This window comes from Zonotrichia albicollis, chromosome 18 (genome assembly GCF_047830755.1).
Source record: "Zonotrichia albicollis isolate bZonAlb1 chromosome 18, bZonAlb1.hap1, whole genome shotgun sequence".
In the NCBI taxonomy this organism is placed as follows: domain Eukaryota; kingdom Metazoa; phylum Chordata; class Aves; order Passeriformes; family Passerellidae; genus Zonotrichia; species Zonotrichia albicollis.
This window is the reverse complement of record NC_133836.1, coordinates 10,682,437-10,710,298: the sequence shown is the minus strand read 5'-3', so window position 1 is coordinate 10,710,298 and position 27,862 is coordinate 10,682,437. Positions and strand designations below refer to the sequence as shown.

At 48.1% G+C, this 27,862-nt stretch overlaps 1 protein-coding gene across 3 annotated transcripts; it reads right to left on the bottom strand.

Moving 5' to 3' along the window:
• CABP1 (calcium binding protein 1) lies at window positions 1-27,862 on the bottom strand. 3 transcript variants are annotated; one of them, XM_005493470.2, is made up of 8 exons: window positions 26,854-26,989; window positions 14,331-14,579; window positions 9,651-9,827; window positions 6,053-6,083; window positions 5,246-5,389; window positions 3,870-3,979; window positions 3,316-3,463; window positions 1-1,594 (listed from the first exon to the last, which is right to left on the bottom strand). In XM_005493470.2, the coding sequence occupies exons 2-8, from the start codon at window positions 14,373-14,375 to the stop codon at window positions 1,569-1,571; spliced, it is 681 nt and encodes a 226-aa protein (XP_005493527.1). In that variant the 5' UTR covers window positions 14,376-14,579; window positions 26,854-26,989; the 3' UTR covers window positions 1-1,568. The 3 variants fall into 3 exon arrangements, with proteins under 3 accessions (XP_005493527.1, XP_005493525.1, XP_005493526.1); XM_005493468.4 differs by lacking the exon at window positions 14,331-14,579 and having other exon boundaries at window positions 26,854-27,853; XM_005493469.4 differs by lacking the exons at window positions 9,651-9,827; window positions 14,331-14,579 and having other exon boundaries at window positions 26,854-27,862.

Below are 27,862 nucleotides of genomic sequence, written 5' to 3'. Positions count from 1 at the left end.
TAAGGAGAAACAGTTTTTCCATCCCTGGAGCATCAGCCATCACTACAGCTATGCTGGTTGGCACAGCAACAGGAAAGCAGAAGAGAAAATCCTCCTTTGGGACATGGATCTGTGGACCCTGAGAATCTGACAGAGAACCCTGGAAGTGAAAGATTTGAGATGGAGGAAGCAGGAGGATATTGGTCCTTGACCTCCCAGTTTGAGTAAGGAGGCAACCAAGAAGAAAACAACTCCCAATCACACCAAGAAACACAGTGATGATGGTTTTGAAGCCATTTGAAGCCAAACAGAAATTAATCCTGGCAATTTGTGACTGAGCCTTGCATAGAGAAGGGAAACAACTGTAGGTCTGGTATAGCAGGGGAAGGGAGTGGTAGGTTGGGAGCATATTAGGGAAAGGAGGGTAAGATTTGATGTGTCTGGAAGCACTGGTAGGGCCTGGAGGCTGCTGCTGTCACTGCTGCAGACGTGCAGCATTTCTGAGTGGGAAGAGGTTGGAGAGCAGGGCACTGCCACACAAGGAGGCTCCCAGCCAATCCCAAGCCCCAGCGGAGATACAGCTCAGCTCCCACAGCATGGCCCCACCATAAATGTGCTCACAGTTGTGTTTAAAATGAACTGAAAAGGGTGAGGTTGGCTATTGCTGCTTATCCCCTTCCCACCCAGCTCCCCTCTGGGCCCTTTCTCCCACTGCTCCTTCCCATGATACTGCAGGGGCTCTCACCTGTGCCCATGCCAGTGGATGGGAACCCTTTGCACTGCTCTCACTGGGAGACCCCTCCATGCCCCTTGGCCATGGGGACAGTGGGAGGGAGGGCAGAGTCCTGACACAGGCTTAGTGGCCAGCACTGACTCCCCTTTCTGCAGCAAGGACCTGCCTCTGGATCCTGGTGCAGACACTGGGGTGTGAATCTGCCCAAGCCCTTCTCCCCCAGCCCGGTCACCACCTCTCACAGGGACATCCAGGCTCCACATCATTTCAACGTGCATATTTATCACTTTCCCCCCACAAGACATATATTTGAATTTACTCTTGGTAAACATAACCACAGGAGATGCAAATAAGTGTTGGGGAAGCATAAATAACTCCACACAGATAGACACACACTGAGACAGCAAACACAGACACGGTTCACCAAGGGAAACCAAGAAGTGCAGAGCACGCCCTGAGGCTGCCACCAGTCCCAATGGCTTTGCTCTCATCCACCAAGCCAAGAGGATTTCTCCTGCTTTTGCTTTGCAGCAGCTGGTGGGAGAATAAAGCTGGGGAGGAGGAGTCTAAAGTTGCAAATATCCCATGAAAGCATCATGGCAAGTCCTGGCTCTGCAGTTTCCTGCAATCTTCTTCAAGGAATGGTTCCAGTTGTAGGAAGTTGCAAGTCTTTCACAGTGTGAAAGGGTGGAGGGGCATGGGGACCACCATGAGGGAGGAGCAGCAGGTCATCTTGCAATGTCCTAATTGCAGCCAGCCGATAAACCTTCACGTAGGAACATCGGGGCTAGATGCTCCAGCCAGGTCCTCTTCTGCCCTCTCTAAGGTGCTGATTCTTCTGCAGCTGAGATAATCTTCAACGGGACATCATGCGAACAAACTCTGCAACCAACAACACAAGAGAGCCCTGAGCCAGAAGCCATCCATGGTGCCCAGCCCAGCTCTCATTCACTGGAGACAGCAGCGAGACTGGGAGTCCCCAGGCTGCCAGCAAAGCCTGTGCACTCTGAGACTGGCCCTGAGAGCTCACACAACATGGGCTTTAAGCCTTGCATTGGATATGGTGATAAGATCCTTCCAGCAGGTCAGTTCATTGCCTTGGACTCCTTCCCAGCCACCTACGGTCCTGTTTGCACAAGCAACTCTTTGTGCAACACTACAGCCAGCATTGTCTCCCTTCTCTGTAACTTCAGGGAACCTTGATTTACAGTTTTGGGAACACAGTATGATTTCTTAGTAAACTTGCCACTTCACAGAGATACCAGTGTGGGAGAGCATGAGAGTTGTGCCAGTATCTATACTGGCGTTCTTGCAGAGAAAAGTTTACTTTAAGGGACTTCTTGTTTTTAAAGATACATGTTAACTGTAAGGATGCCCTGGATCTATTTCTTGACTACCCTGCAGTTTGTGAAGTCGATTGCAGTTGTTCAAGTTGAGTGTAAATGCCATCAAATATAAATGTGTTTTCATTCTGCACTTGAATTGCTGAGGAACTAATGACTCTGCAAAGAGGAGGGCAGTGGAAATTACCCCCTTGACTTCTCCTTTTCCATTGATAGAGGTGTCCTTTGACAACTAAAGTGGTAACTCACAGAGAAATTGATACTGGGATAGCATTTCATGTATTTTAGCTGTCTAACATAATTTAGCTGTGGGAAACAAGGAGAGCTTCTGTCATGTAATCAGCCAGTGCGTTAGAACAACTGCAGCTACCAGATACTTTCCAGGAAGATACTGGTGATATTCTAATATTTTGAAAGCCCTCAGAGGCTCCAGTAATCCTGAGGACTGAGATGCCTTGTCATGTAGGAGACCTAGGAATACACTGAGCCAAAAAAATTATGTCAATTTTACTTTAATTTCATAGTTCAAGTACTTCACCCTTACTGCAAAGGGACATCTGGATTTCTACCAGGGAAAAAAGCAGCCTGCCCACTCTCACACCCTTCCAGCTCTTAGCTGTCTGATATCAACTGCTTCCTTGCCAGAAACCCTGGGCTCTATTAATATTGCTCCTGCCACAGCTAATGGCTAGGATAGTAGCCTAACCACTCTTATTTTTCAAAGTCCTTCTGGCATGAAAAGTGTGAGAAGAAATTAATTATCTCTAGGATTTAACATGACACCTAGGGATCAGATATCTGCAGTATAAGTGAGCACAGCTGGCATATGACCATCTTCTGGCATAAAGGCACAGAAACAGTTCTCTATAGAGGCATATAACAAAGGTGAGCCAGAGGAAGTGGAAGGTGCAATGCATTCTCCAAAGCAATTCAGCCACCCCACAGCTCTTGCAATAGATTTAAAGAAAGGGAAATGCCCCATAAAACAATGGCAGGCACAGCATGTGTGCACCAGGATCTGTTTCTGTATGACAGGTTCTATCTCTTACCATGCTAGAATTATGGAGACTCAATGAAAACTGAGATGCAGCAAGAAATGATACACAAATGAACAATTCATCTGACTGAAAAAATGAAGGTTTTTTTCTCCATACTTCAGAACCATGGGCCCTGAGCATGCAAGTCTTCCACTTCAGCTTCTGATCTGAGACACTGACTCACTCCAGGGGAGATGGACAGCGAGCATTGATCCCTTCTCACCTTCAAAATCCACACGCCCATCTCCGTTCAGATCCACGTCCCGGATGATCTCCTCAATGTCCCGGTGACCCACCTGCTGCCCTAGGAGTTTCTTCATGGCTTCTCGCAGCTCACTGGTGCTGATCTCCCCATCTCCATTGGTGTCAAACTGCAAGTACATGAAAAATACCAGCAGGGGAAATACAGTTAAAGGAAACAGATCTTGCTGTGGATTGATTTTTGTACTGTCTTGCTCCTAAGTGCTCTGTATTTTCTCCATTCCTTCCATGTCCCTCCTTTTTCTCCTTTGAGTGTCTTTTGGATCCAGTCTGTCTTTTCTCCTCAGAAAACCCTTGCAAATGCTCTGTCTGCACCAGCTTTTCTTTTCCTTGCCTCAAGAGTTCCCTTATCTTAGCAATGTTCTCTGCTCTTCCTTTATTCCATGCCTGACTGGGCTCTTTCTAGGTCTTCCACTGTGCTGCTCTCTCCTCCTCCTCCTCTTCTCCAGTGATTCTTCTCTCTATCCTGTCTTGTGTTGCTCACCTCTCTGGGGGCATGCGGAAGGGATCACTCACCTCTCTGAAGGCATCACGGAGTTCTTTTACACCAATCATGTCTGCAGTCTCTGCCAGAAGTTTTGGTCCCATCAGCTCAACAAAATCTTCAAAATCCACATGGCCGCCCACTTGGGACAAGATGAAAGATTGTGTGTAAGAACTCCAGAAGTCAGCCAAGACCAGCACTCACTCGGCATTTCTGTGTGCCCCAGAGAGTGCTTGGCCCTCCAGGAAGCAAAGCACAGAGGGTGTGGGACAGTGGAAGGAAAAGGAGAGGAAGCTTTACCCTGTGTTTTCTGGATTATGGGCTGGGTAGAATGAGCCCAAATTATTCCATCCTAGGCTGTCATGGACTGTCACACCCTTATTGCATCACACAATACGTATCAGAGGCTTGATCGTTCTAGTGCTTACAGCAACTCTGCTGTGCCTGTGCCAAAGGGCACAGCAAGGGCACAGCACCATGTTCCTGCAGAGCCTGGGCACTGCCCTGCAGCACTGGTGCAGTCCTGCTCCATTACAGCAGCTAATGTATGTCCAACTGTTTATTCATTGTATTAGTTCTTTTACTTGTTAGTGCCCTGAGAGCTGTCAGCAACACTCTCAAATTCCCAAGCACTTGTGTGCCAGGGTTATCAGCTGTTTTTGTGTGTGACTGGTTGCACATGTCACAGCTGTTCTCCTTCCCTAGACCAAGTAATTTGTCCTTTTAAGATAATCCTGTGTCAGAAATAACATGCACTAAATATGCCTCTCCCCACCTGGCTGAGGGTGATACCCTGCACTGCCACAGATGAGAGCTGACAAAAATGATGGTGAAAGACAAGGGTCACAAACACAGTTACAGTGAATCAGATGCATTTGTCACATCTTTCCATGACTGCAGCAGATGCTCCCATCTGATGCTGCCAGCACAGCTCGCTCACAGCCCATCCCCAGGCACACAGCAGATACACAAAAAACCACCACAGACCAACAGCCCATCCATCACCCATCTAAACAAAGCATCCCCAACTTCCCAGGCTTGCTCTTCAGTCTGACACCATCTGACAACAGCTTCTATATGACAACACACAGAACCTATGCACTGGTGCCTGACTGCACACACTAAGGGCAGTTTAATACCTCACAACATAAGCATGAAGGACAACCCTTCCACTCACTCTTCCCATATACAGTACAGTCCACACAGTCCCTTTGATGAGCAAAAACAAAGGCATTGACTTCTAGAGACCACAAACAAACAGGAGAGATGATAAGAAGTGAAAATCAAAACCAAAGGACAGAGGGGAAAAAAACAATGGGAAAGAGGCAGCCAGAGACCAAGAGAGCCTGAGGCAATTATGCAGGGCACAGCAGCAACAGGCAGGTACAGCTGGGTGTGCATTACTCACAGTTCATGTTGATCTGCTGGGATAGCTCTATTAGCTCCATCTCAGTGGGCATGTAGCCCATGGTCCGCATGCAGTTCCCCAGGTCCCTGCAGTTAATAAACCCATCCTTGTCTTTATCAAACTCCTTAAAGGCTTCTCTTAATTCTGTGGGAAAGGAAGAACAATATTGTCAGTGACAGCTTGAAATACCTTTTCCAAGAAAACTCCCCAGAATAAACAGCACTTTATGAAGGCAGACTTTCTAAGATACTCAGTGTTTTCCCACCAGATCTCCCTACATGAGGCAATGACTGGAGCAAAGTTAAGCTCTTCTGTCAGCAGTGCTGCTGGCTCATTCCTGGCAGGAAAGCTTGTTCGAACTACAAGTGTCACAAACACTTCATTGCTAAACTGTGCTCCCTAAAGAAACTGCAGCAGGTAAGTTTTTCCAACATTTACCTCTGCTCTCTATTATATACCCCTCACTGTAGAGATTAGCAGGTAAGACAGCTTCCTTGGAGCCATATTATAGTATCATCCTCCACAACACTTTCTGTGGGAGCTGGAGGGACAGCAGTTCCCTAACAGCCAATATCCCATTACTTACTTATCCTCTCACCCTGAAGAATATGGAATGGATGCAAATTCCTTCACAGTCAGAACTCTTTCAGTTTTATACATGATTTCTTTCACTGGGATTATTTCAGTAATCATCTCCCTTGATTTGCCCCAAATAATTTTACCCATGGGGGCCACCATGAAAGGGCCAGCCAACACATTTTCACTGGGCAGAGAGAAAGAGGACAAAGAAGAAACAACAAATTTTACCTTCAATTTCTTCCGGACGCAGTTCTCTATCCTGCAAAAAGAGAACATATTATGTTAAAGACATTTGTTGGCCACAAAATAGTTTCAAAATAGCACTTATTGGTACAAAGGGTTCTGGAACAAGCCAGAAAGTGAGAGAAGAAACAAGAAGGTGATGACATGTTTAATACCATCTACCTAGGAAGGCTTCCCAGCTTTCCTTCCCAAAGAGAGGGGTGTTAACCTGCACACATTTCTCTGCAAGCCCTCTCCATCTCATCTGGTGGACAGGAGGATGACAGGTGGTCCCTGAACAGAATAGACCTGGACCAACACAGCAAGATTTGTGGCCTCCCCACTGATGGTATTATTGGCAACTTCACGAAGCTGCTTCATCATTGCCCAGCACCAAGTTCTGGAGCAGGGACTGTCCCTGTAGCAGTTATGATCTCCTCTGGAGCTCTGATTGTATTTCTACTGCCATTCCCGCTGACACACACAGATCAAAGCAGCTGGAAGCAGTCCTTGTAACCAGCAGGTCTAGACTATCATCTGCTCAGATCACTGCTTGATCTCTGTCCTTCTGGCAGGACAGCAACAGCCATGAGGTCTCTCACAGTCAATGTCTCAGTGACATCGCCTACAATCTGTCCCCACAAAAGGTAGCAACTTCCCCCTTCCCCCCAGCCTCAACTCCACATACAAGCATTTTAAAACCAGTCATGAAGGCAGACACACAACATATACATCATCAAGGTCATCCACAAATGAAACAGGACAAGGATTCACCATGTTCAGGAAACACTGCAACTTCAAACATCCAATTTGAATTTCTTGGAAGAAGGGGGAGGATATAAGAGTATAGGAAAGCTCCAACACTGCACCAGGAAGAAGAGATGAGCATGGAAATGCACTGCTTTCTGGTTTAAATGCCCTTTCTAATTCCTCTCATGGCTCCCAGGCAAATCCAAATCATCTGAGAATTTGGAAACACAGAAACGCGATCTCTTTTGTCGTCTCACTCTCGGCTTTTCCCCTCAACTGTGGGGAGTTTCTCCTTGCCTTCCAGGTGTCCTCCAGCCTCACCACATGTGCCTGGAGACGGTGCCTTTGATCAGTTTGAGAAGGATGATCCTTTGCTATTTAACCGCAGGCTCCTCTGGAAACTCTAATGGCAGCTGCTCGGAGTGCATAGCAAACTAGGACACACACTGGCTTACGTCTGTGCAGAAGTGGGCTGTGCCAGAGAAATGACCAGCTTGCCACTCATAACCTTCCCAGAGGCATCTCTGTGCTGGATGGAACTGTCAGAGCGTGCTGGCTCTGCTGTTTCATCCTTCACAGACCTGGTATTTTCAAACATGTCATCCCATTTGTTCTGCTTTCATCAATACCAAGTAATAAAGCAATTCAATCTCCTCAGACCGGACGCAGGAGGCATAATTGCCCTCCTGCCTTAGATAAAATAACAGAAGAAAACCACCCACAATCAGTTCCAGCACCTTGTGCACTTTATTCCATGGAGTGCAAACGCTGATCCCTGGAGATAGTGGCTGGGTGCACAGCAGGTGCAGGTGCAGGTGCAGGGCTGTGAGTGCCAGCACTGCAGTGCAAAGGGTGCCATGATTCACCCACGGTAGCTGCTGCCTTGTGACAGTGGCCAGGGTAGGACCCAGGCCCTCCTCCAGCACAGTCCTCACAAGACCATCCTCCCCCTCCTCCTCCTCCTCCCTCACTGAAGACCACATTGTAACTGACATCAGTGACACCTGTCAGAAGTGGGGGCCTCTGCACTGGCTCTAATTTTGCACACCAAAGAATTTGCATTTGCCAGATACTGCAAATGCAGAAGGAGGGGGAGGGTTTATGTCCCTCCAAAAATCTGACTCAAGCGATAACTAACATCAAGAAGAGGTTTTCTGTTTTAAATTTGAAAAATCCTCTAAAATGATTAAGGAGTAAAATTGCTTGGGATAAAATGGGCTGAACCACTCTAAAGCTTTCGGAGAACATATGGGAAGAGGAATAAAACTATTCCAAGAGTTAAGATCCTAGATATGAGCAGAGGTGACCCCCAGAGAGTCCATTATACTTAATGGTCTTACCCTCATTTATTTCTGTTCTATGCACAAGAAATCCTGTTGGCCTAGAGAGTCAGTAAAAGTAAAGCTGTGTATTAGATGCACTTATTCTACATCAGGGTACTTAGAGACATCACTAATCCTATTTTGGAGACCTCTCAGGGTACAGTGAGCTTCCATGGCCTAAGCAGGATGGACACTTGTCCAGCTGTCCACTAGGGAGCTGGACCTATCTCCTGTGACAGGTGGCTCGGTGCAGGTCAGCAAGTGTACCTGTGCAAGAGTGTGTTTCATGTTCTAGTGACCTGGCACAGGGACTCTGTGATCACTTAGTGGCTGAAGGTTAGGAAGAACAAAAGCCTTTTGATCAATAATGACACATAATTACTCTTTTTTGAGTTGTTGGTTGAAGCAGAGGTTTCAGAGATAAAGACCTACATGTCTCCTACCGCTGTAGATGACCATATCAACACACAAGTAAAGCAGAGGTTTCTTACAGAGGCAATAAACCTCTGGTTCTGAGGCAATTGGGGTAAGCTTTGTTTCACCACAAGAACATGGAAGGCACTGGGTGAATATCTGATAATTCACATATTCACGAATACATATCCATAAAAGGTGTGTTAATCATATTAAATTGTTTGTCTTTAAATTCACATTGCTGTAGAAGTAGAATGTTTGGGGGCAAAAATATATTTTAATTCTTGTAAAGACACAGTATTGGGGTGCATACATACAAGCACACGTTTTTTGTTTGTATATAAATGCATGCATTGGATGCATATGAGCACCTAGTTACAATAGGTGTGACTGAATGAATAGGGGTGGTTTTGCTATTTCTCTCTCTCTATGTGGGAGGGTAATAACATTTGGTAGCCTGGCACTATTTGCAAATATAAGGAAAGCCGGATGTTCCTCAGTTTAACTGGCTGGGATTGCTGCAGTGTCAGGCTGGGTATGCCAGTGCACAAGAGATTGTGTCCGGGTATCTGTGAGGAGGCAGCTGTCTGCTTATATCTGCTGGTGCTAGTGTGCTCACCGTGAACTGATAGGAACAGTATCAAATATGGACAGCTTGTTCCCAATACAGATGCCCTGATTTGCATTTAACTGGCTATTTAGGCTTTAAATGCTAATCTGAGCTAATCAAGAGATGTGTGTCTTGCTGGAATAACAGCTTTGAGCACTGGACTTTTCCTGAGTCCATATGAACATATGCAAGTCCTGAAGTCCTAAAACCTTTTCATGAACTCATATGATTATGGCTACTCGAGTATAGACTTGGATCTATTTTCCACAGCTTCAAGTTTAGAATCCTCCTTTCTTGGTGTTTAAGCACAAGGATAGCTGCACATCCTTCAGGTTAGACATTAGCCTGTGACTGTATCTGCACTTGGAGCTGGAGCCGGGATGCTCGAGATCCAGGGCTGGGAGTTACAGAGCTGCACGCAGACGGAGCACGGGGGCGGCTCCGCATCCCCGACTCGCGTCCACGTGGCTTTGTGCGTGTCTCGCCCCGCTGGGTGTAACTTACGTACAGGCTGCCTGTTTTCTGCGAAGCCCTTCCTCAGGAAGATGCATGCTGGCCCCAGCAGGTTGTGCATGACGGCGCAGTTCTGGGCCAGCACCATGAGCGGACCCTGGTACTCGCCAGCCGACGACCCCTCTTCGCTCGTCTGGACAGCTTTATAGCTCGTCTTCTCGTCATGGCGGATCTTCCCAGCCAACCAGCAGCAAGCAAACAACACAACAGAGGATGTTACCTCCCCATCTCGTTCCTCTGAAGTTTTACTGAACCGCCTCGCAGAGATATAATTGCTACATTTCTTTCATCTGGTGCACACTGCGTCCCCCCCACCGGCCTATTTGGATTTGTACAGAAGCAGTAAGTCCAGGAGTTCACTTTCAAAAGCTGAAAGAACAACCAACCACGAGAATTTCTCTTTGAAACGACATCAAACTCTCAGCGCTGCTCACATCTACCCAGACACAGCCCAAAGTGCCACACTCCCACAGTCAGCCCCAGAGCTAACACTGCCTTGAATGAGCTGAAAGGACAAGCACAGCCCAACTTAACAGTACGTGTGCCAAAGTGTGCCCGGGCATCCCCAGGAGAGCCGGCAGAGCTGCACAAAGCCACTGCTCAGGCTCACACAGCATCACACGCTTTATCACGTTTTCAAAAGACCATTTACAGCATCAGGTGGCCCTGCCAACTGCAGGCTCACGCTGCCTTGTGCAGCTACTAATTAGTTACATCCTCAGGGTTTGAGGCACTTACTGCCTTGGCCTCTTTTAATCACTGACAGTCCCAAAGTGGAGATCAGACACGGGCACAACGTTTTTGAGTGTTTGCATTTGCACATTTTCTAAGTGCACACGTCCTGCTAAGCTAAGGCTCCAGAACAGAATCCAGCACTGGATTTTATAAGGAGGCGCTGCTTTCCTTTTATAGAAATGCATTTCCCTGGCTCTGCAAAAAACCTCTTATCCTGATATTCCCATGCAGCTATAAAAAGCCAACACAACCCACAGGACCCTTGGTTTTATAGAATAAACATTAATCATACATTAGATTCCTCTTCAGGAATGATTCTACTTTTACAGCCAGCGTTCCCAGGGGTGATCAGAGAAGCTCTGTCACTTGTCATTGTCTCTATTAACCCTTTCCTGAAAGCCTGAGGTAAATTTTCAGGCTAAAAGACCAGACACAAACACCCCCCATTCACACTTGTCTGAGACTATTGTATCTACTTGCTGTGTCTGTCATGTGCTATTACATTGCATGCATGGTTTGTAATTTGCCTTTTTGTACACAGTCTTACACCAAGCTGCTCATGTATAATGTCATGTGAATATCAAGCATCAAAACAAAAATAACTCAAAAAGCAAGCCAGGGAGAAAGAAAATGATGAAGCAGAAAAGCATTTTCATTGCAGCCGTGCCTGAGAAAGGAATTGGTCTCTGATTAATTCTGACACATAGGACACTTGTCCTTAGAAAACTGAAAGATGAGCATCCATCCACAAATGGCATATTACTAGCTCAGCTAAATGTCAAGACACCTGTGTTGAGCTACACAGCTTTGTGACATCAGTGCAATGTATTTTCAAAATTATTAGCTTTATTTCCTGGCACCTTTTTCAGTTTAATATACCGAATAATATGAATCACTCAAATGCCCCACATCGGTGTTTAATTCCAGTGAAGCCACATGAAGGATGCAAAGCCCCACAGCCCCAAATGTTTGTTTGGTGACATTTCCAGTCAATGGTTTATTACCAAGCAATACAGCAGTACCTCATAATAGTCATCCCATTATTTTTCTGTATCGATAGAGGTTGCCAGTTTGACAAAACAGTTGCCAAGAGCCACTGAGGACTGTGACCAGACAAACTGCTGCAGTGCCAGAATACCAAGGTGAACAGCTCAGCAAGGCTCCCTGCCCTGCACTGTCACTGCAGGCAGGATTTATGGCATTCAGTGTTCCCTCTGCCAGCAGTCTCCCAGGTTCTCCTGCAAATATCCACTCGAGTTCCCTTTACCATGCTCCTTCTACATCGCAGAAGAGAGGGCAAGGGAGCTGTGATATTGGTATGGGGCAAAGAAACATCAGCCACCCATTACAGGGGAACAGCAGTGTTCATGACAAAGAAAATGCAAGAATAGGACTGGGGAGATCAGGCTTTCCCACTCCCTTCTTAGCAAAGGACCACTAACCTTCCTGGCCAAGTCCAGCCCTTGGCTGTGTCAGATTATGGAGTGGGAAGAGACCTGGTTGATCTAGAGATGGCCAAAGTGGTGGAGAGCTGTGGTAAAGTGAGGGACCTGGATGCCAAGGCTTTTAATTTCTGCACAGCAGAAGCACACCAGGATTCACTTCATTTTTGGCCTGAGTGCCAGAGGGACTTTGCAGAACAGCAAGCCAAGAGGGGCCTCAATCCCAACTGCAGCATCTCTTGGAGGGAAAAGCAGCCAGGATGGCTTCCACAATCATTTGGGGGGACAACGTGACAACAAGAAACTGAAGCTTCCAACAACAGACAGGGACTCACAGCCTGAACAAGCAAGGTACCCTGGTGCCATCCAGACCTAGACCAAGCCAGCTGGTGCCTGGGAGTGAATCCCAAATTGTGGGTTGAAATAATGTATTCAAGAGTTCAGACTGTCACCCAAGAGCAGCTTCTACACGTGTTGTCTGCAGTCCCTCCTCTTTAACATTTCAGCAAAATTAGTTTGCTCAAAGTAAAATCTGAGAAAAATGATTGGGATCATATAACAGCCAAGTGAAATTGGGCAATGTTAAGACTGATCTGCAAAGTCTCCAGTATAATCACGTGAGTTGTGATGAAAAGAGTGGCAGAGTACCAGGACCTGTCAGGATGAGTGCCTGATTTCATAGTTCACTAGAGTGATGTCTGAGAAATTCTCTGATTCAGCTTTGCAACTTTTTCTCTTCAGTCCTGACATCCCAGGCCTTGTAACTAGGCACAAAGTGAGTTATTCAAAGCAGCTTTTAGGAATAAAAGCATAAATTACCTCAAAGACTGACAACACAATTTACAGGTTCTTGAATCTATTTCGATTCAAGCAGCCTGGCTACCTGTCAGACTTTAATTGCAATCGCCTTGTACAGCTGCAGCCAACTCCTTTTATTCCAAGTTGAAGGCGACCTACAAACAACCAAGCTGGTTTTTCACATGTGCAACATTTGGGTGAACCTCAGCTACTTCTACGTCTCCCTGCAGGTCACCCTGACCTAGGACTGGTCTCAGCACTGCATAACTGCTGGGTGATGAATTCCCTCATCAAGTACCCCAGCTCCCCCACAGCAGCACTGTGCCATTACTGCCGTTGTTTACAGCAGCCAAGATAACAAGCAAATTGTGTTTCTATACAGAAGAGGCCAAAATGCAGCCAAAAGAAACTCTGCGATGGAAGTCCTCTCTCTCCCAGACAGCTCCCTTGCAGAGAAGCTTTCCCAGGTGCCAAGGTCTCCTGGATAAAGCATCTTGATGGCAGTGGCATTTCACTGTCATCAAGGTCTCTACAGAGGCAGCATCTCATTGCAATTCTCTGGATGATCAGCATAACTTTATCATTTATGGAGAATGAACTGCATAGCTTTTTGCTGAGCTATTTGATTTGCAGCAATGCCAAGTGAGTACTGTGTGGCTGACAGGTACACAGTGCTGTAAGGTCTTCCTCAGTCAAACAAGAAATGTTTCTGGGGCATGTTGTTCCCATTTCAACCCAGTCCATAACAGCAGAATTATTCCTGGATCTAGTTTGTCCCAGGACCACTGCAAAACTTCAGTCCCATAGACTGTGGGCTGAAGCCTAACAGACAAATGTGGCAGCTCACAGAGTCCAGCTGGGCCCAAGCATGTGGACACATGGGCCACGCTGATGTGCAACATGATGCACAAACACACAGCCAGGGCCCAGTGTATCCACTCACAAACAGATCCATGGACAAGCAGAACAAAGAGAAAAACATGCTTCTGTACCCAAACACATACCCAAACTAATTGCTTCATGTGCAAGGATGGATAGACATAAAAACGTGCATGTCTACACACAGACTTGTGTGAGGACATGCACCAGCAGGTGAGCACACACAGCACCATACAAGCAAGGGCATGTGTGTGATACACAGAAATGCCTTCTGCACTCACAGCAAACCTGCCCAGGCCCTCAGGATGCCTGTTAGAGATGTGAAGAGCTAAGGACACACAGGTACCTCAGATGGGCCCAGAGGTGTGCACACTCTTACACAGCAATGGCAACATGTACAGACAAGTGACCCTTCATGTATACATGCATGTATGTCCCTACACCCACAGCACACACGGTTACTCAAGCAGGTAACTCTCAGCTGAAGCACAAGCACAAGCTCACTCCTGCCCTGACAGGAGCGTGCCAGCACACTGTGCACATCAACAAGCACATGCTTGCAGGTACCCAGAGGAGAGCTGTACACACACAGTGAGCAGGACATGAGCCTACACACACATTTATTTATACATATTATGGCTCTGAGCATCCTGGGTTCTACTGGCTGCACTTGCATGAGCAGCTCTTACAGAAAAAGTCTGGTGAAGAAGCTGAACCCCTCATACTCATCTCTGTGTTTCTCCCACCTCCCATTCTTGTCTGCCCACAGTGTCACCCATCCCAAGAAGCAGGGCTGGATTGATTCAATTCAGGGAACATACCTTTTTAGAGAGGTTTCTCAGAGGAGACTTCACACAGTTGCCCATAATATGTTGAGGCTGCCTTTCCGGTGGACTTGGTTATAAAGGAACTGAAGCAATTGATCCCATTAAAGGTATTCCTTGGGAGCAAAGCAAGAAAGGCAGCACCAGGCAAATCCAAACAGCTACTGGCTGCTGGGGCTTTCCCTCTTCAGGGAGCTTTTTCTCTCTCTGCCTCTCTCTCTCCGTATTTTACTTTATGTTCACTTTCTTGAAGAGATGAAGCAGGAAGGAGAGGGAGGGGAGAGAAACAGACAGAAAGAGAGGGAGAGAGAGAGAGTGAGTGAGAAGGGGGGAGAGAGGGAGGCGGATGTATAATCTACATCAGATTAATGTTCAAATCCCTCCCACCCCCCTCAATCTGCAGGCAAGATTGTTTCACTCATAGGAGAGGGCTATTTCAGGGAGAATTAAAACAGAGAGGCAATGCAAGAAGTGATTTCAGTGATGAGTTCTGTGAATCTAGCTAGTTTGGGTCCACACAGCCTCTGAACATTGCATCCCTACCCACCCCCCTTCTAACTCCTCTTGGCTTTTCAATCACCACAGCCCCAGGCTGGCCAGAAGGCAATCCACTTAGGGGCTTGGAGCAGACCACAGCTCCTTTCAGAGCAGAAATGGACCCATTTATCTGGGTGGGACCTGTTTCAGCTTATAAATACCAGCAGACCTAGAGGTGTCTGATTTTTATTCTGTCACGGTGGAAGCAAGCCTGGAGACAGCAGTCCTGGGACCCTACAACACTCTCAGCCCCAGGACAGTAATATTTAACCACAAGGGAGAGATGTTGAGCCAGTCTTGCAGTAAAGTTTTTCCAGCTTTCTGCAAGTAAAAATCAATTGGCAGTTTAACCTGTACAAATCTGCCAAAGACGGGCTCACACCCGAATCTTAAATCTAAACAGCCCCAGGTTAGATAATGTGAATCAAAGAATTTTGATGTCAGATCCATCCATTTCATTCGCAAGAGCCCAAGTCCTGGAATAAATGAGAGGCACCTGAACCTAGAGCTGGCTCTAAATTTTGGACTTTATGCCTGTAGTGCAGAATAATCTCTGAAAGAAAAGGGATGAGTCCCCAATATATTTTTTCCTGATCTCAGGCTGACCATAAGAGCATTCAGTCTGAAAAGAGATTTAAATTGAATAAAAACCACATAATCACACTCAGGCAACAGTATCTGAGCAGGATAGCGGATGCACCTTTAGCTGTGAGGCACCACAGCTGCAGCTCCACAGTGATAAGAAGTATGAAGAGCTAAGGACCAGGATGACACTGATCTTACACCCTGTTATGCAGCAGGCTGCTTGGACACTCTGGTGTTGAGCTGAAAGATTTCACATCTTTATTTGCAAGTGCAGCTCCAAACAAAAGCTTCTAAAGAGACCTGCTCCATAGGCTGAGGACTTGCACCAGATGCTTTTTGTGAAGGAGCCAAGGACTCGCTCTCCTGACAGCTCTAGGGCTGTAGGACAAAGGATGAACTGTCAATGTCAAAACAAAGCAGGGATTTCTCCTTCCACCCTGATGGTGCTGCGGCAAATTAAGTATGATTTTAAGGTGACTCAACAGTTGCTTTAGAGCTTAGAGGCTTCTTCCACCTAAGGAGATGAGTCTAGGAGTATGACAAAGTCTGCAGCTTCTCCAGTTAGCCACAGACAGAAGTACATGGCCATAGGGAATGGTGCTTCTTGCTCTTTCTTGTAATAACAGCTTCCCAAGACTGAAGACAGTGGGACAGCCTCCTCTCAGATTCCCTGAATACCTTCTTCATTAGATGATGTTGTAGGAGCTGCACAAAGGTCCACAGGCTCTCCAAAACAAAAAGCTGCAGCAGGACATGCTGGAAGACTCCTTGTCTGCCCCTTGTACCCAGGGCAGACTGAGAGGGGGACAGAGGGGAAGACCTCCATAGCAGAGCCCACCCATGTTAGGGTGGAAAGCAAAACTCTTCCTGAGCTGGGCCTGTCTCCCTCATCAGGAGATGCTGAGGAAAAACACAGTCACTCCTTGGGGGCTGTGCAAGCCCTGGGCCCTTCAGTGGGGTCTTTGCAGGAGGATGCTGAAACTCCCAGCTGCTCTCAGGCTTCCATCTTTGGCCCTATTTCTCTTTTCCCTCTTAAGGCAGCTAATGGGAGGCTGATCTACCCTCTGACAAAGTGCCAGTCATTAATAATGTCCTCTGTCAGCTGGAGCCATTCCCCAGGCTCCGTGTTTATTGACGAAGTGCTTGTCTCCCTTGAGCAGAAGCTGCCACACAGCGAGTGAGGCGCCTGGGCTCCTTCCTGAGACAAATGACTTCAATTCCAGAGCAGAGAGGAGAGAGAATTGCCTTTCTGCTGCTAATGAATCTCTCCCTGACAGGAAGCATGCAGGCCAGGAACACCCTGCAACTGAGAAGTGCCCATCTCCCACATTGTCCCAGGGAGAGGGAGGGAAGAAAGGGAGTCAGACATCTCCAGCCAGAAAAATCCATCACACTTCCCAGACTATTGTGGGACAGCTTTGGAATACAGCTGTGGAGTGTGTCTTAGTGAGCTCTAAAAGCCTCTCAATGAGATGGTGACCCTCTAAATACTGGTTTGTACCAGAGCATTCAGAACCAGCCTGAATGCTGTGTTTGCCTACTCTCCAGCTTTTCTTCCCTACAGTTACAGGCAGTTGTAGGAAACGTGCAGGGCAGAGTGAGAGGGCTGAGACTCCTGCCAGGCTTGGCAGGGAATTTGCAGTCCAGGAAGGGAAGAGGGAATGGGAGCCCATGTGCACCAGGTCTGCAGCACAGACACAATCCTTTGACTCTGTAAGAACTCCAGTGCAGCTCAAGAGGCCCAAGAGATGCAATCATGAGCAATTTTTTATCTCCTTATTTACTCTGACTCTCTTAAGAGCAACTGAGCAGGACACCATAATCTGGCAGACAGCCCCTGCTGAGCTCTGAGGAGAAAAATCTCTCAACAGTAGGACCTTGTTCCCATCACCACCACAGGTAGCTTAAAGATAGGCAAGGAAAGTGGAGTTGGCAGAAAGGTCATTAGAAGATTAGGTTAGAAGGAACATATTTTCTCCCTTCCTCCAACTGACGCTGCTGGAAGAGAACGGGATGCTGAGAATAAGTGTGTCAGAAACATTTCTGTGTAGGTGCTGATCTGTGGGTATGCCTATATCTGGGGTAGTCAGTGTGCATGTGGGAGGGCTGCACATGCATGTATACTGGTTTTCCCACACTGTTCTTTGTGGCAATCACACTGTTCTTTTAAGGTCTGTGTCTCTGTTGTAAACTTTCTAAAAATCTGCAAGAACTTTGTGAAATGCAAGTTCTTGCTGCTGTTCATGCATCCCTCCCTTTCTCCCCAGGTCCAAGGTGGAGAGCAGAGAGCTCAAGGGATGCAGCTTGGCACAGAGCAGGGTGTCAGCTCATGGGAGAGAAGCATTTGGCACGCTGACTGACCTGAGCACATGGAAGGGAGAAGGCTGGCTGACTTGGCATTCAACAAGGAATGATTTAGGTGGTTTAATATGTCTGGATACTTTAAAAAGCAGCAGTGCTGTGCTTTGGGCTGGCACCTTTGGCAGAAACGCTCATTTCATAGGAAAATGTTGGAACTCCTCATAGCTAATCATTTGGCAGGTGCCAGAAGCTTTATCTAGTGGCAGCAAATATCCAACAGACACAACAGAGAAAACAAAATCAATCCAAAACATGTGACTGCTTATCAAACTGTAGCTTTGCTTGGCAAAAATTTTCAGTGGAAGTATGGATTTGTATGGGGACTGTTCAGATGCTAGGCCTGTTTCAGTGCACAGTCCTTCATGTGCTGGAACATTACATTATTGTTCTGAACACAACATAAATACTGCTACAGGGCAATGTCAGTAGGTAACGGGTATTGTATAGTAAAGCACGGAAAACTCTTTCCTAGTATCTTTTCACTGAAGTCCATAGTTCTACCAAGAGCCCACTAAATGCTTTAAACATTTAGTATATTAAAATACATCCCCTTACTTTATTTATTCTAACAGGGCAGGAATTTTTGTTGTACTTTTTCCTACCCCAGAGTGGAAAGTGCCCACATGGATTAGTAGCTTTCAAATCTGCTTCCAATAACCCTTTATTTGGTGGCTACAGATCTGTATTTTACAGGAAATGTATAGTTTGACAGAAACTGTCTTGTCTACTGAACAACCTGAGATGAGCCTAACCATTTGGAGTGGGCAACATCCTCCTGTACCAGTTCTGTCAAGGATCTCATTTTGAAGCTCCCAACCACTGGAACATGCACTGGCACTCTCAATTTCTGTGACTGATTTCTGTTTTTTCTTCTGCATCAGCTCCCAAGTGCTTTTGCTACACATTGAGTTGTGTCTTCTAACATCAAAGGAACCTTGGATGGTTCCATATGCCAGTCAGACAAGTACAGGTCCATCTCAAGGGGAGGCACAAGCAGGTACTGGTGGATGCAGTCCAGGTTCTCATCTAGGGAAAGGAATTCTGCAGAGAGTTTGGGAACTTTCTTTGCTGTCAGCTGTTCCAGGAGGAAAGTGTTGCTGACTCATGCTGTGCATAATATTCTCCTCCATTAGAGCAATTGGATCATAATCAATCACAAACAACAGAATGTTTATTAAAAAGACGGAGAATATTTTCTATTCCTCTCAAGGTAACAAAGCCTGGACTGCCTGTCAACTTCTGTTTGGAACAGCTCTGTCTGTAAATAGCTGGCTTCTTCTTGCCTCAGATGAAAATAGTTGGGAACGTGCTTTCTCCTGACACCTTCCCTGCAGATCTGATCCAAGGATTTTGCATTAGCCCAACTTCCAAGTTCCTACGCAGGAGATGCGTTGGCCAGACCACAATGTACTGTGGATATTTGCTGATGATGATCCTCAAGATCATCAATGAGCTACAAAAAGACAAGTACAAACTTGACAGCTCAGAAGCTGCTGTGAGGATTTGTCATGTATATGGAGGACAGAGGTTGTTTAAAATAGACCTTACATGGTTCCTTGTCTTTGCTCCAGAATATGGGAATTTTGTTGCACTCCATCCAACTGTGACTACTGCAGAAGCAGCTAATTCTGCCTGGCTCTCTCACCTCTTTGGAAACAAGAGGGACAGGGGATAAGCAGAGGCCTGGAAACCAGTACCAAATAGTCCAAACCAACCTGGCAGCATTACGTGAGATTTGCCACCCTAAAACAGAGATCTGCCTCACTTCTAATTTGAGTAAGGATCTGACAGCACCTTTAAAAGAACCAAACTGTGTATCCCAGGTCTCTGACTACACCTCAACACAAATGGTCCCAAAGTATCTAAACAAATTGTGGTTTATTTCAGCAGAACACATTGAGGTTGCTGGTGTTTTTCTACTTCCTGCCTTCAACTGTTGTGACATGATGTTTCCCAATGTTACACTATTGCCTGTTTCCTTCCAAATGCAGAGAATGTATTTTGCCTGAGTGGGATGAAACAATGCTGTGTATTCCTTCCAAAGATGGTTGCAAGATGCAAAGTACTCCAGGGGAGGAATGGGTGGAAGAAATGTTAGAATATTGCTAATGTCTTCATTCTTGGGTAGCACTGAGTTCATGGTCTTATGCTGGAGCAGAAAGCTACTAAAAATCTAAATATGACCATAGCTAGGACAGTTCTTTATTTTCAAGTGTAGCATTTGACTGCAGGATTACTCAGGTTCATGGACACTACCGCTGCTCTCTAAGGTCACAGGAATGTCAGAGGATTATTGAAACGGAGCCCAAAGTTAGTTAGACATCTTTTACTGAATGTACACCATATAGCTGCTTGTTATTGGAAATCAATACCACTCATGGATGCATCAGGGAAAAACAGTTACTGAAGCTGGAATGCTACAAAGAATCACAGCTAATTCAGCTGACAACCTGCAGCCCAGCCACTAGATCTAAAGCTAAACTTCCCTGACATTATGTTGAAACCCAGGATTGCATGAAACAAAAATCAAGGGGGTAAAGCTTAACAAAATGGACAGTGGACTTATGTAAATGATGATTAATTTATTACTGAAAGCTTTTTTTTCTTCTCCAAAGATAAACTGAATCTAACCAGAAGGTTTGTGTATTTCAGTGCATTAGATCATGCTGCTGTATATTTCATGAACAGAATATTTAATGAATGTTCTTTTAGCTTGGTTTTATTTTGAAGTCTTTCTATAGCCTTTTAAAACAGATTTGTTTAAAAAGTAAATCACTGACAAAGATTAATGTTTGCTGGCAGGCCTACTGTAGACAGGAGGCTTATCCATTGCCCCTTAGTGATTCTGTACGTCTGGCTCACATCCCTCAAGCTCTTTACAAGCAATAAATGTGATGAACTTTTCTCCAAGCTGAGCAAAGGGGGGACTGAGTGGATATGCTCAAGTGGAACAATGTTTCTCTGTGTCTGAGGTCATTACATATAAAAACATGAGACGTACCTTGGAAGGTGTGGCAGGTGTCAGCAGGCAGGTGTGCACACAAGCGCCGAGCGATGTTTTAAGCACAGGAATGCATAAGCGTGTACAGAGGTGGTTGTGAAGCCACACAGAAGAGTTAGCAGAGGCTGCACGAGCAGGCTGTGTGTACATAGACAAGACATGTACATGAAGGCTTTTTATGTCAATCTACATGCATGGACATGGGCTGTGGCAACTCATGCAGGGATGGAAGCACGCAGGCTGTACGGGCCCCACGCAGGTATCCGACCCAGTGAACCCGCAGCTGGGAGCGGCTCTCGCCAACTTCACGGCAACGGCGGGGCTGTCCCCGGCTCTGACACACTCACCGGGCGGCCCAGGGACAGGGCATGCCCCGGGAGCCCAGAGTGCGGCGGGTCCGTGTCAAGGCGGCTCTGCCGGGCGGGGAAGGGCCCCGGGCCGAGGCGGCGGGGCCGCGCGGGGGCGCGCCGGGGCCGCCGCAGCCCCTCCGGAGCCCCGCTGGAGCCCCGCTGGAGCCCCGCTGGAGCCCCGCGGCGGAGCGGGTAGGGGACAGGCCCGCAGCACCGATCCCAGGAGCCCCGGCGGGACGGGCAGCAGCAGAGGGAACACCGCTGTCTGTCCGCGGGACTGTCCCTGCTGCCACGCGGACTCCCTTCCCTTTCCGCCCGTGCCCTCAGGGACCCTTCTGGGCCGGTATAAACCTTCAGAGGTGCCACAAAACACGGAGGAAAAGTCGGTGCAGGATACGGCATTTCTTCAGGTTCTTTCTGCCTCCTAATCTGTGCACCCACGGTCCATGCTCCATACGAGCCAAGACCGTGCCACGGGACCAGCACCACTCTGGCGGTCAGTCATGCTAAGCCAGAAGCCTGTTCACCCCAAATTACTGTGCCGATTTAACAGAGTTAATGAGCAGTTTAGTTAGAGACTGTCTCAGTTTGTCACCAGACCTGACATGCCACTGCTTCACCTGCCTTACAGATACAACACAACACGTGAGCACCTGGAAACCCAGACCTTTCACCTTCACCTCGCCACCCCACAGCGTGACACATGAAAGTTTCCATTGCAGCCTCCCTCGCTAACACACAGGGCCAGCTGAAAACTTCCATTACTGAGCCAGGAGCCACTCTACCCTGGCAGGACTGGCCAGGGCTTCCTACTTCTCCACGGATGGATCTCCAAGAATGGTCCTGATGCAGTGATGGCTCTTGGGCAAAACGCCTGTTAGAATCAGCTGAAGCCAAAGACATTGGAGGGAACAAAGTTGTCTGGCAGATGAGAAGACCAGAAAGGCTGGACAAGGCACCTTTTCCCTACACGCTCTCGGCTGATCAGAGGAGAATGTTCTTGACATGCTTTCCACACATGCTTTCCACATTTTCTGTCCCAAAATGGGGCCACTTCTGTCATCCCAGTTTGCTGTAAGGTCCATTAAAACCTGTTAAGAACTAAAGCTCAGGAATAAAGGGGGGTGGAGCAGGAAAATAAAAGGAAAATTTCACAGGAAATGCAGAAAGATTCCTTCCCTATTTTAATGGTAATGTGGACACTGACATTAAAGCAGGAATGGGAGATGGTGCAGGAGAGGCTTTAAACTCCCTGTACAAATAGAAATACAAAAGCCCCTTTGGCCACAGTGCTAACAGCAGAACCCTGTAAATATTTCATGGTTCTCTACGGCAATTGTTTGACCCCTTTGATCCCCATGCTACCAGAGGCAATTGACAGAAAACTGTTGGGGAATCACTTCACTGAAAAATTTAACAGTCAGGTAGGGTGTGAAAGCTAAACGGCTCTGAAAACGTTCAGGTCTCACATGGCAGGATCACTTACAAATTAATATTGCATAGCAAATGCCCGGAAAAAGCTGTTCTTAAAGATACCAGCAAGGCCAGCACTGAGGCACAGGAGGAATGAAGCAATGAGAACCGGTGGCTGGCTGTGCCGCAGTCCCTGCACAGAGCCGTGTGAGCCAGGTGCCAGGTGGCTGCTGCACCCTGGGCACTGCAGCCACATCCCCGTGGCACTGCTCACCCTGGGCACTGCAGCCACATCCCCGTGGCACTGCTGCCACATCACCCTGGCACTGCTGCACCGTGGGCACTGCAGCCACATCCCCGTGGCACTGCTGCACCATGGGCACTGCAGCCACATCACCGCTGCCCCAGGAATGCCACAAAACTTGCACTGCGGTTCTGCTGTCACCGCACTGCCGTCCCGGTCTCTGTGCTGCTGTTGCTGCTGTTGTCACATTGATAAACTGTGTCTTGCTGCCAGGCCTGCCACCTCCCTGCCATCCCAGCTGCTGAGGGGTCAGCACTCCTCTTCTGTTGCTGAACTGTGATCTGTAGCCACACTAGAGACACTACAGGACTCTCTGCTCTGCAGGGGTAATAAGCATGCTCCCTTATGCTTCACAACACACTTTTGCCACTTGGCCACTCCAACACTATCCTATCAGGCTAAAATCACATGAAACATCTTCATCATGCTCTCTTTTCTTGCCATTTTCCCACTTTGCTGCATTATCATACACACATTCCTTGCCAGCTACACCCGTGAATCACAGCACTGCTCTTGCACTGCACTGAGTTTCTGCCACTGCAGGGTCACTTTAAAACACTGCTGTCCCACTGTCCCGCATAAAACCAGCCCATACTCACACTGCACTGTCACCAGGTAAGTCTGTTGCGTCGTCCTCTTGCTAACTCAGCTGTGCTTCCAAAACTGTGGCATGGTGGTAATACTTCACTTGCTGCCTTCTGCTACAGCGGGATGGTGCTGTCAGATCAGTGCAGCCCTTTGCAAATATCACACCAGAAGTGATCACTGCTGCACAGAATGGCTCTTGTCTGCAATATTGTATTACTACATCAGTAGACTGCTAAACTCTTCTGTCAGGCTACAACACTCCACAATTATCACACCCGTGCACTGCCAAACTCCTACCACACAGCACCAGTATCACATCTCTGCTGTGCCCCGGGACTGCGTTACCACACCACTGCATTGTCAGCGCAGCTCTCCAGACGCTCGGAGCTGCACGCGCTGCATCCCAGCCCAGCAGAAAGTCCACAGCAGAGTGCTCCTCTGCAACTGCTGCACTGAGCTGGTGTGCAAACATGTCATTAGGCTAAGATGACATCCTGGCTTATACTTAATGCATCATTACACTACTCTACTTTTGTTAATTCGTGTACCGCTCAATTACAAAATGGTAAAATATCCTAAAAGAGTATTACTGCTTAATGGTATTAGAACATCACTGCACCAATATAGCATAAGCCTAATTAATAAAATATCACTGCATCCTGTATCCTGGCAGTATCTTAGCATTCTCCTGGAGTACACACCCACAGTGCACTATATTGCTGTGCTGGTTATATAAACACGGCGCTTCTTCCTTCACTCTGTCTTTTTTTCTGCACAGCTACAAATCTGTCTCCCTCAGACACAACCCTCTAGTCCTGAACTGCTCCTTTTTGCTGTTACTGCAATAATGACATTCTCCATGGAGTCAGCCCTGCAATCTTTTCAGTGTATCTGACTGTACCACTGTAGTGTCTGCATCTGCGACCACATCACTGCACCACCACGGCACAGGGTGATGATGTTCCACATCTGTAGAGCTGGATCAAGATAAACTGGTGCTGCTGGACCACAGTGCTCTGCTGCTGCGATATGCATCACTGTGCTCCTCTCCTATGCGCTGTAAAATTACTGTTCTAACTGTTTCACACTGGGCTGTGTGGGCTAGAAAGAAGTTTTCATATTAAATGAATTATCTGCTGAGCTGTTGCTGTCTTCTAATCACAATGTGGAGCAGACTGGTGTTACAGCACCTGCAGCCTCAGCCTGCAACCCTGGACGTGTCTGCACCTATGACCCTGCCACACGTGTAAGTCCTTGCCTGTTTCAAAACTTCACACACCTTTTTACACAATGCTGGGCATTTTTTTCTTCATTCACAGAAACAAAATTTGTATCATTCTGTGCCATGACAGAATTTCCATACATCTTACACCTGGGTCTTTATTCATCCCAGGATTTTGATATCACTAGCAAGAAAAAAAAAAAAAAGTTTCACGTATTTCATGTAACCAGGTCTTTGTGTATCCTAAATTATAAAAAATTATAGCTCCCCATCCTGCCCCTGTGCAGGTGGATCTACTACAGCCCAGTCCTAAAAGTCAGTCCTAAAATCTCCAGTAAATTTTCATTCTGTCACAGTTCCTTCTAAGAAAGCATGTGAGAGAAGAATACAGAGAGAAAATGCAATAAATAACACTACACTCCAAAAGAGAGATGCTGGTGTGTGCGTGTAAGCACCGGTGCAATGTACTCAGTGAAAAAGTGAAAATTAGAATTGTATCTCTCTCATTTCAGTAAAGGGCATTGTTGAACACCACAGGTAAATTTTGCTACATTTACAGCTTTCAGAACTGTCTTTTGACACTGGAATGTGAGCAGCAGAGCAGGTAAAATAAAGGTGCTGTTCAGGTAAGGACTAAGCTCAAAATCAGAGGGGTTTGCATGAATGGGAGACCTGGCATGAATTTGTTTGTATTTCTGATGCTTTGGGGACATACAGCTCCATAGACTTAAAATCTTTTCTTGGATACATCTTCACTCCGTTCAGAACTACAGCATAAATCAGAGCCAAGACCACGCATTTCAAAGCCTGGTGCTGGAACATGGCTTTTTGTAACCTGGTTGAGCATCAATCTGCTGACCAGACTCGTCCTTACTGTCACAACAAAATTTTAATCTAGACATCGGATGCACCATTGGCACAGGGAGGGTAACACTTTTTTAAGTTAAACATAACTGTAAAATTCCTAAACAGCAGACTGGCAGTGAGGATGGAAAAGTGTTGTGCTTTGGAGGGAACAGATGTGCTTTGATTTTTATCTGGAGAAGTCAAGATGAACAGAAGTAGACAACACTCTTGTATTAAACATCTGTGTGTATCACCTCCTTCCATCCAATTACAAAATTTTTGCTAATTCTCTCCATAATCTCAGTCTGAATGGGCTCCCTGCAAAGCCTCCCAAACACGCATTAAAAAAAGGGGAAGAAAAAAAAAAAAGAAGAGAAAGACAGGAAAGAAAGAAAAGACTCAACGATAACAAACTCCAGAAATCATAACTCTGGATTAATTGATCATTTCCAGGGCTGGATGGAACTTAACCATCCAGGCTACTGGCTTATACCTATAATTGTGCTTCTGGAAGATTGCAGTTACATTAATCTTCCCAGAGATTACATTTTCCAGTAACATCCCTAGATGTCTCTAAAAGAAAATTTCAAGCTAGTCTCCCTCTGCCTTTTCATTTTTAGAGGGTAACCGTGTTGGGTAATTTCACTACCAAAAGCAGCTAAAAGCGACAGCTTTGTACCAAAAGAGCTTGCAAACACCAAAAGCATCTGTTCCATTCTAACACAGTGACTGGGAAGGCTTCGGAATTGGGTCAGGATTTTTTTTTTGTCGTCCTCCCCACTACCTTCCCCTGACAGCTTCTGCCATCAGAAATGATTCATATGCTGATTGTACAGAAATGTACCATAAGGAGATGTAAACAAATACAGCAAAGCAAGGCGGGGAGCCAGAGAGATGGAATCTAATAAGTAAATAGCTTTTAAAAATCCTCTTCTCTGACTCTCACCCTCAGCAGGCAGAGCCACAACTTCCCCCGGTGACAGGGAAAGCACCGGCACTTCCCCCGTCAGCACCGCCGAGAGCGCCCTCCGCAGCGCCCGGCGGGGCCGGGGGTTCTGACCCGCGCCCCGTCCCCGGCGCGGAGCCCTCCTGGGGCCGACCCCGCAGCGCCCCCGGCCGTGCCGCAGCGCCGGGAGAAGTTGGGCAGGGGCGCCCAGGAAGCAGTGCATTTACAGCTGCGGGCTGTGCCCGGGGCCGCGGGGACTCCGGAGCGAGGAGCCCAAGGTCCGGGAGCCGCAGGAGGAGGGGGCGCGGAGGGAAAGCGGGTGGGAAGAGAGGGAGGGGTGGGTGGCGAGGGGCGCTTTGCCCCTTACCTGGCCAAAGACCGAGCTGAGCATGGGGTGCAGCTGCTGGATGAGGGGATCCGCTTCCACTGACCGATCGCTGCCGCTGGACTTGGTGGAGCACTTGCTGCTGGATTTGGACAGAGGTGAAGCGCCTTCCGAGAGCTTCAGGGACTCTCTGCTGGACCTCTGCCTGTGACTGAAGAAAAAGTCCTCCTCTGCCTCCTCCCCATCCCTGTCTGAGAGCTGATGCTGGTCCTGGGGGTGACCGTGGCTGGCGTGCGGCGGGAGGTGGTGATGCTGCCTGGATGTCCGCACCGGTTCCTTGCCGCTGCCTCTCCTTGGACCTCCTTCCGCCGGCTCGGGCTGACTCTCCCCCCGTCCATGTGACAGCTTCCCCGCGCCCCTCGCTCCGTCCTCCCGGGCGCCTGGGTGGCAGAGCGGCCTGCGGGCACTGGGCTCCCCGGGGAGCTGCTCCTGGCTCAGCTCCCTCCCCATCTGCTCGCCTTGTCCTTTGCCGTCCCGGACGCGGCTGCCGCGGGGCTGGGGCTGGCCGCCCGCCGCCCGCCGGCTCCCCGCCGCCTTCAGCAGCGAAGTGCGGGACTCGCTCTTCGCCATGGAGGAGCCGCTCATCGCGGGGCCGCTAGAGCCGCATCCCCGGCCGGGCGGAGCGCTGCCGCTGCGGGCAGGGCTGCGGCGCGCCGCTCACGGCATGTCCTGCGGAGACCCGCTTAAATCCCGCACCGCGGCCCATGTGACAGCGCAGACAAAGGCCGCGGCAGGGGCGCTCCGGCGGGGGCTGGCGGGCACCGTCTCCCCCTCCGGGGCTCTGCCCCCCCACCCTCCGCGCCGCCGCCTCTCCAGGTGAGCCGGGGCCTCCCCCCGCCGGGGGCCGGCTCGGGCCGGGGCGCGCCGCAGGCGAAGCGGCGCCGCCGAGGGGTGCGGGCGGCGGCGGGCGGCGCTCCCGCAGCGTGGCGGGCGTGCAGGGCCCGGCAGCCCCGGGCACGGCGCTGGGGGCCCGAGGGCCGCAGCCCCCGGC

Excerpts from the sequence above, each read along its gene's own strand:
- CABP1 (XM_005493468.4), bottom strand. The coding sequence starts at position 27,456 with ATGAGCGGCTCCTCCATGGCGAAGAGCGAGTCCCGCACTTCGCTGCTG. Across the intron at positions 6,084-9,650 it reads TCGCAGAAAACAGGCAGCCT|GATAGAGAACTGCGTCCGGA; the intron begins GTACGTAAGTTA and ends CTCTTTTTGCAG. Across the intron at positions 1,595-3,315 it reads TGGGCGTGTGGATTTTGAAG|AGTTTGTTCGCATGATGTCC; the intron begins GTGAGAAGGGAT and ends TGTTGGTTGCAG.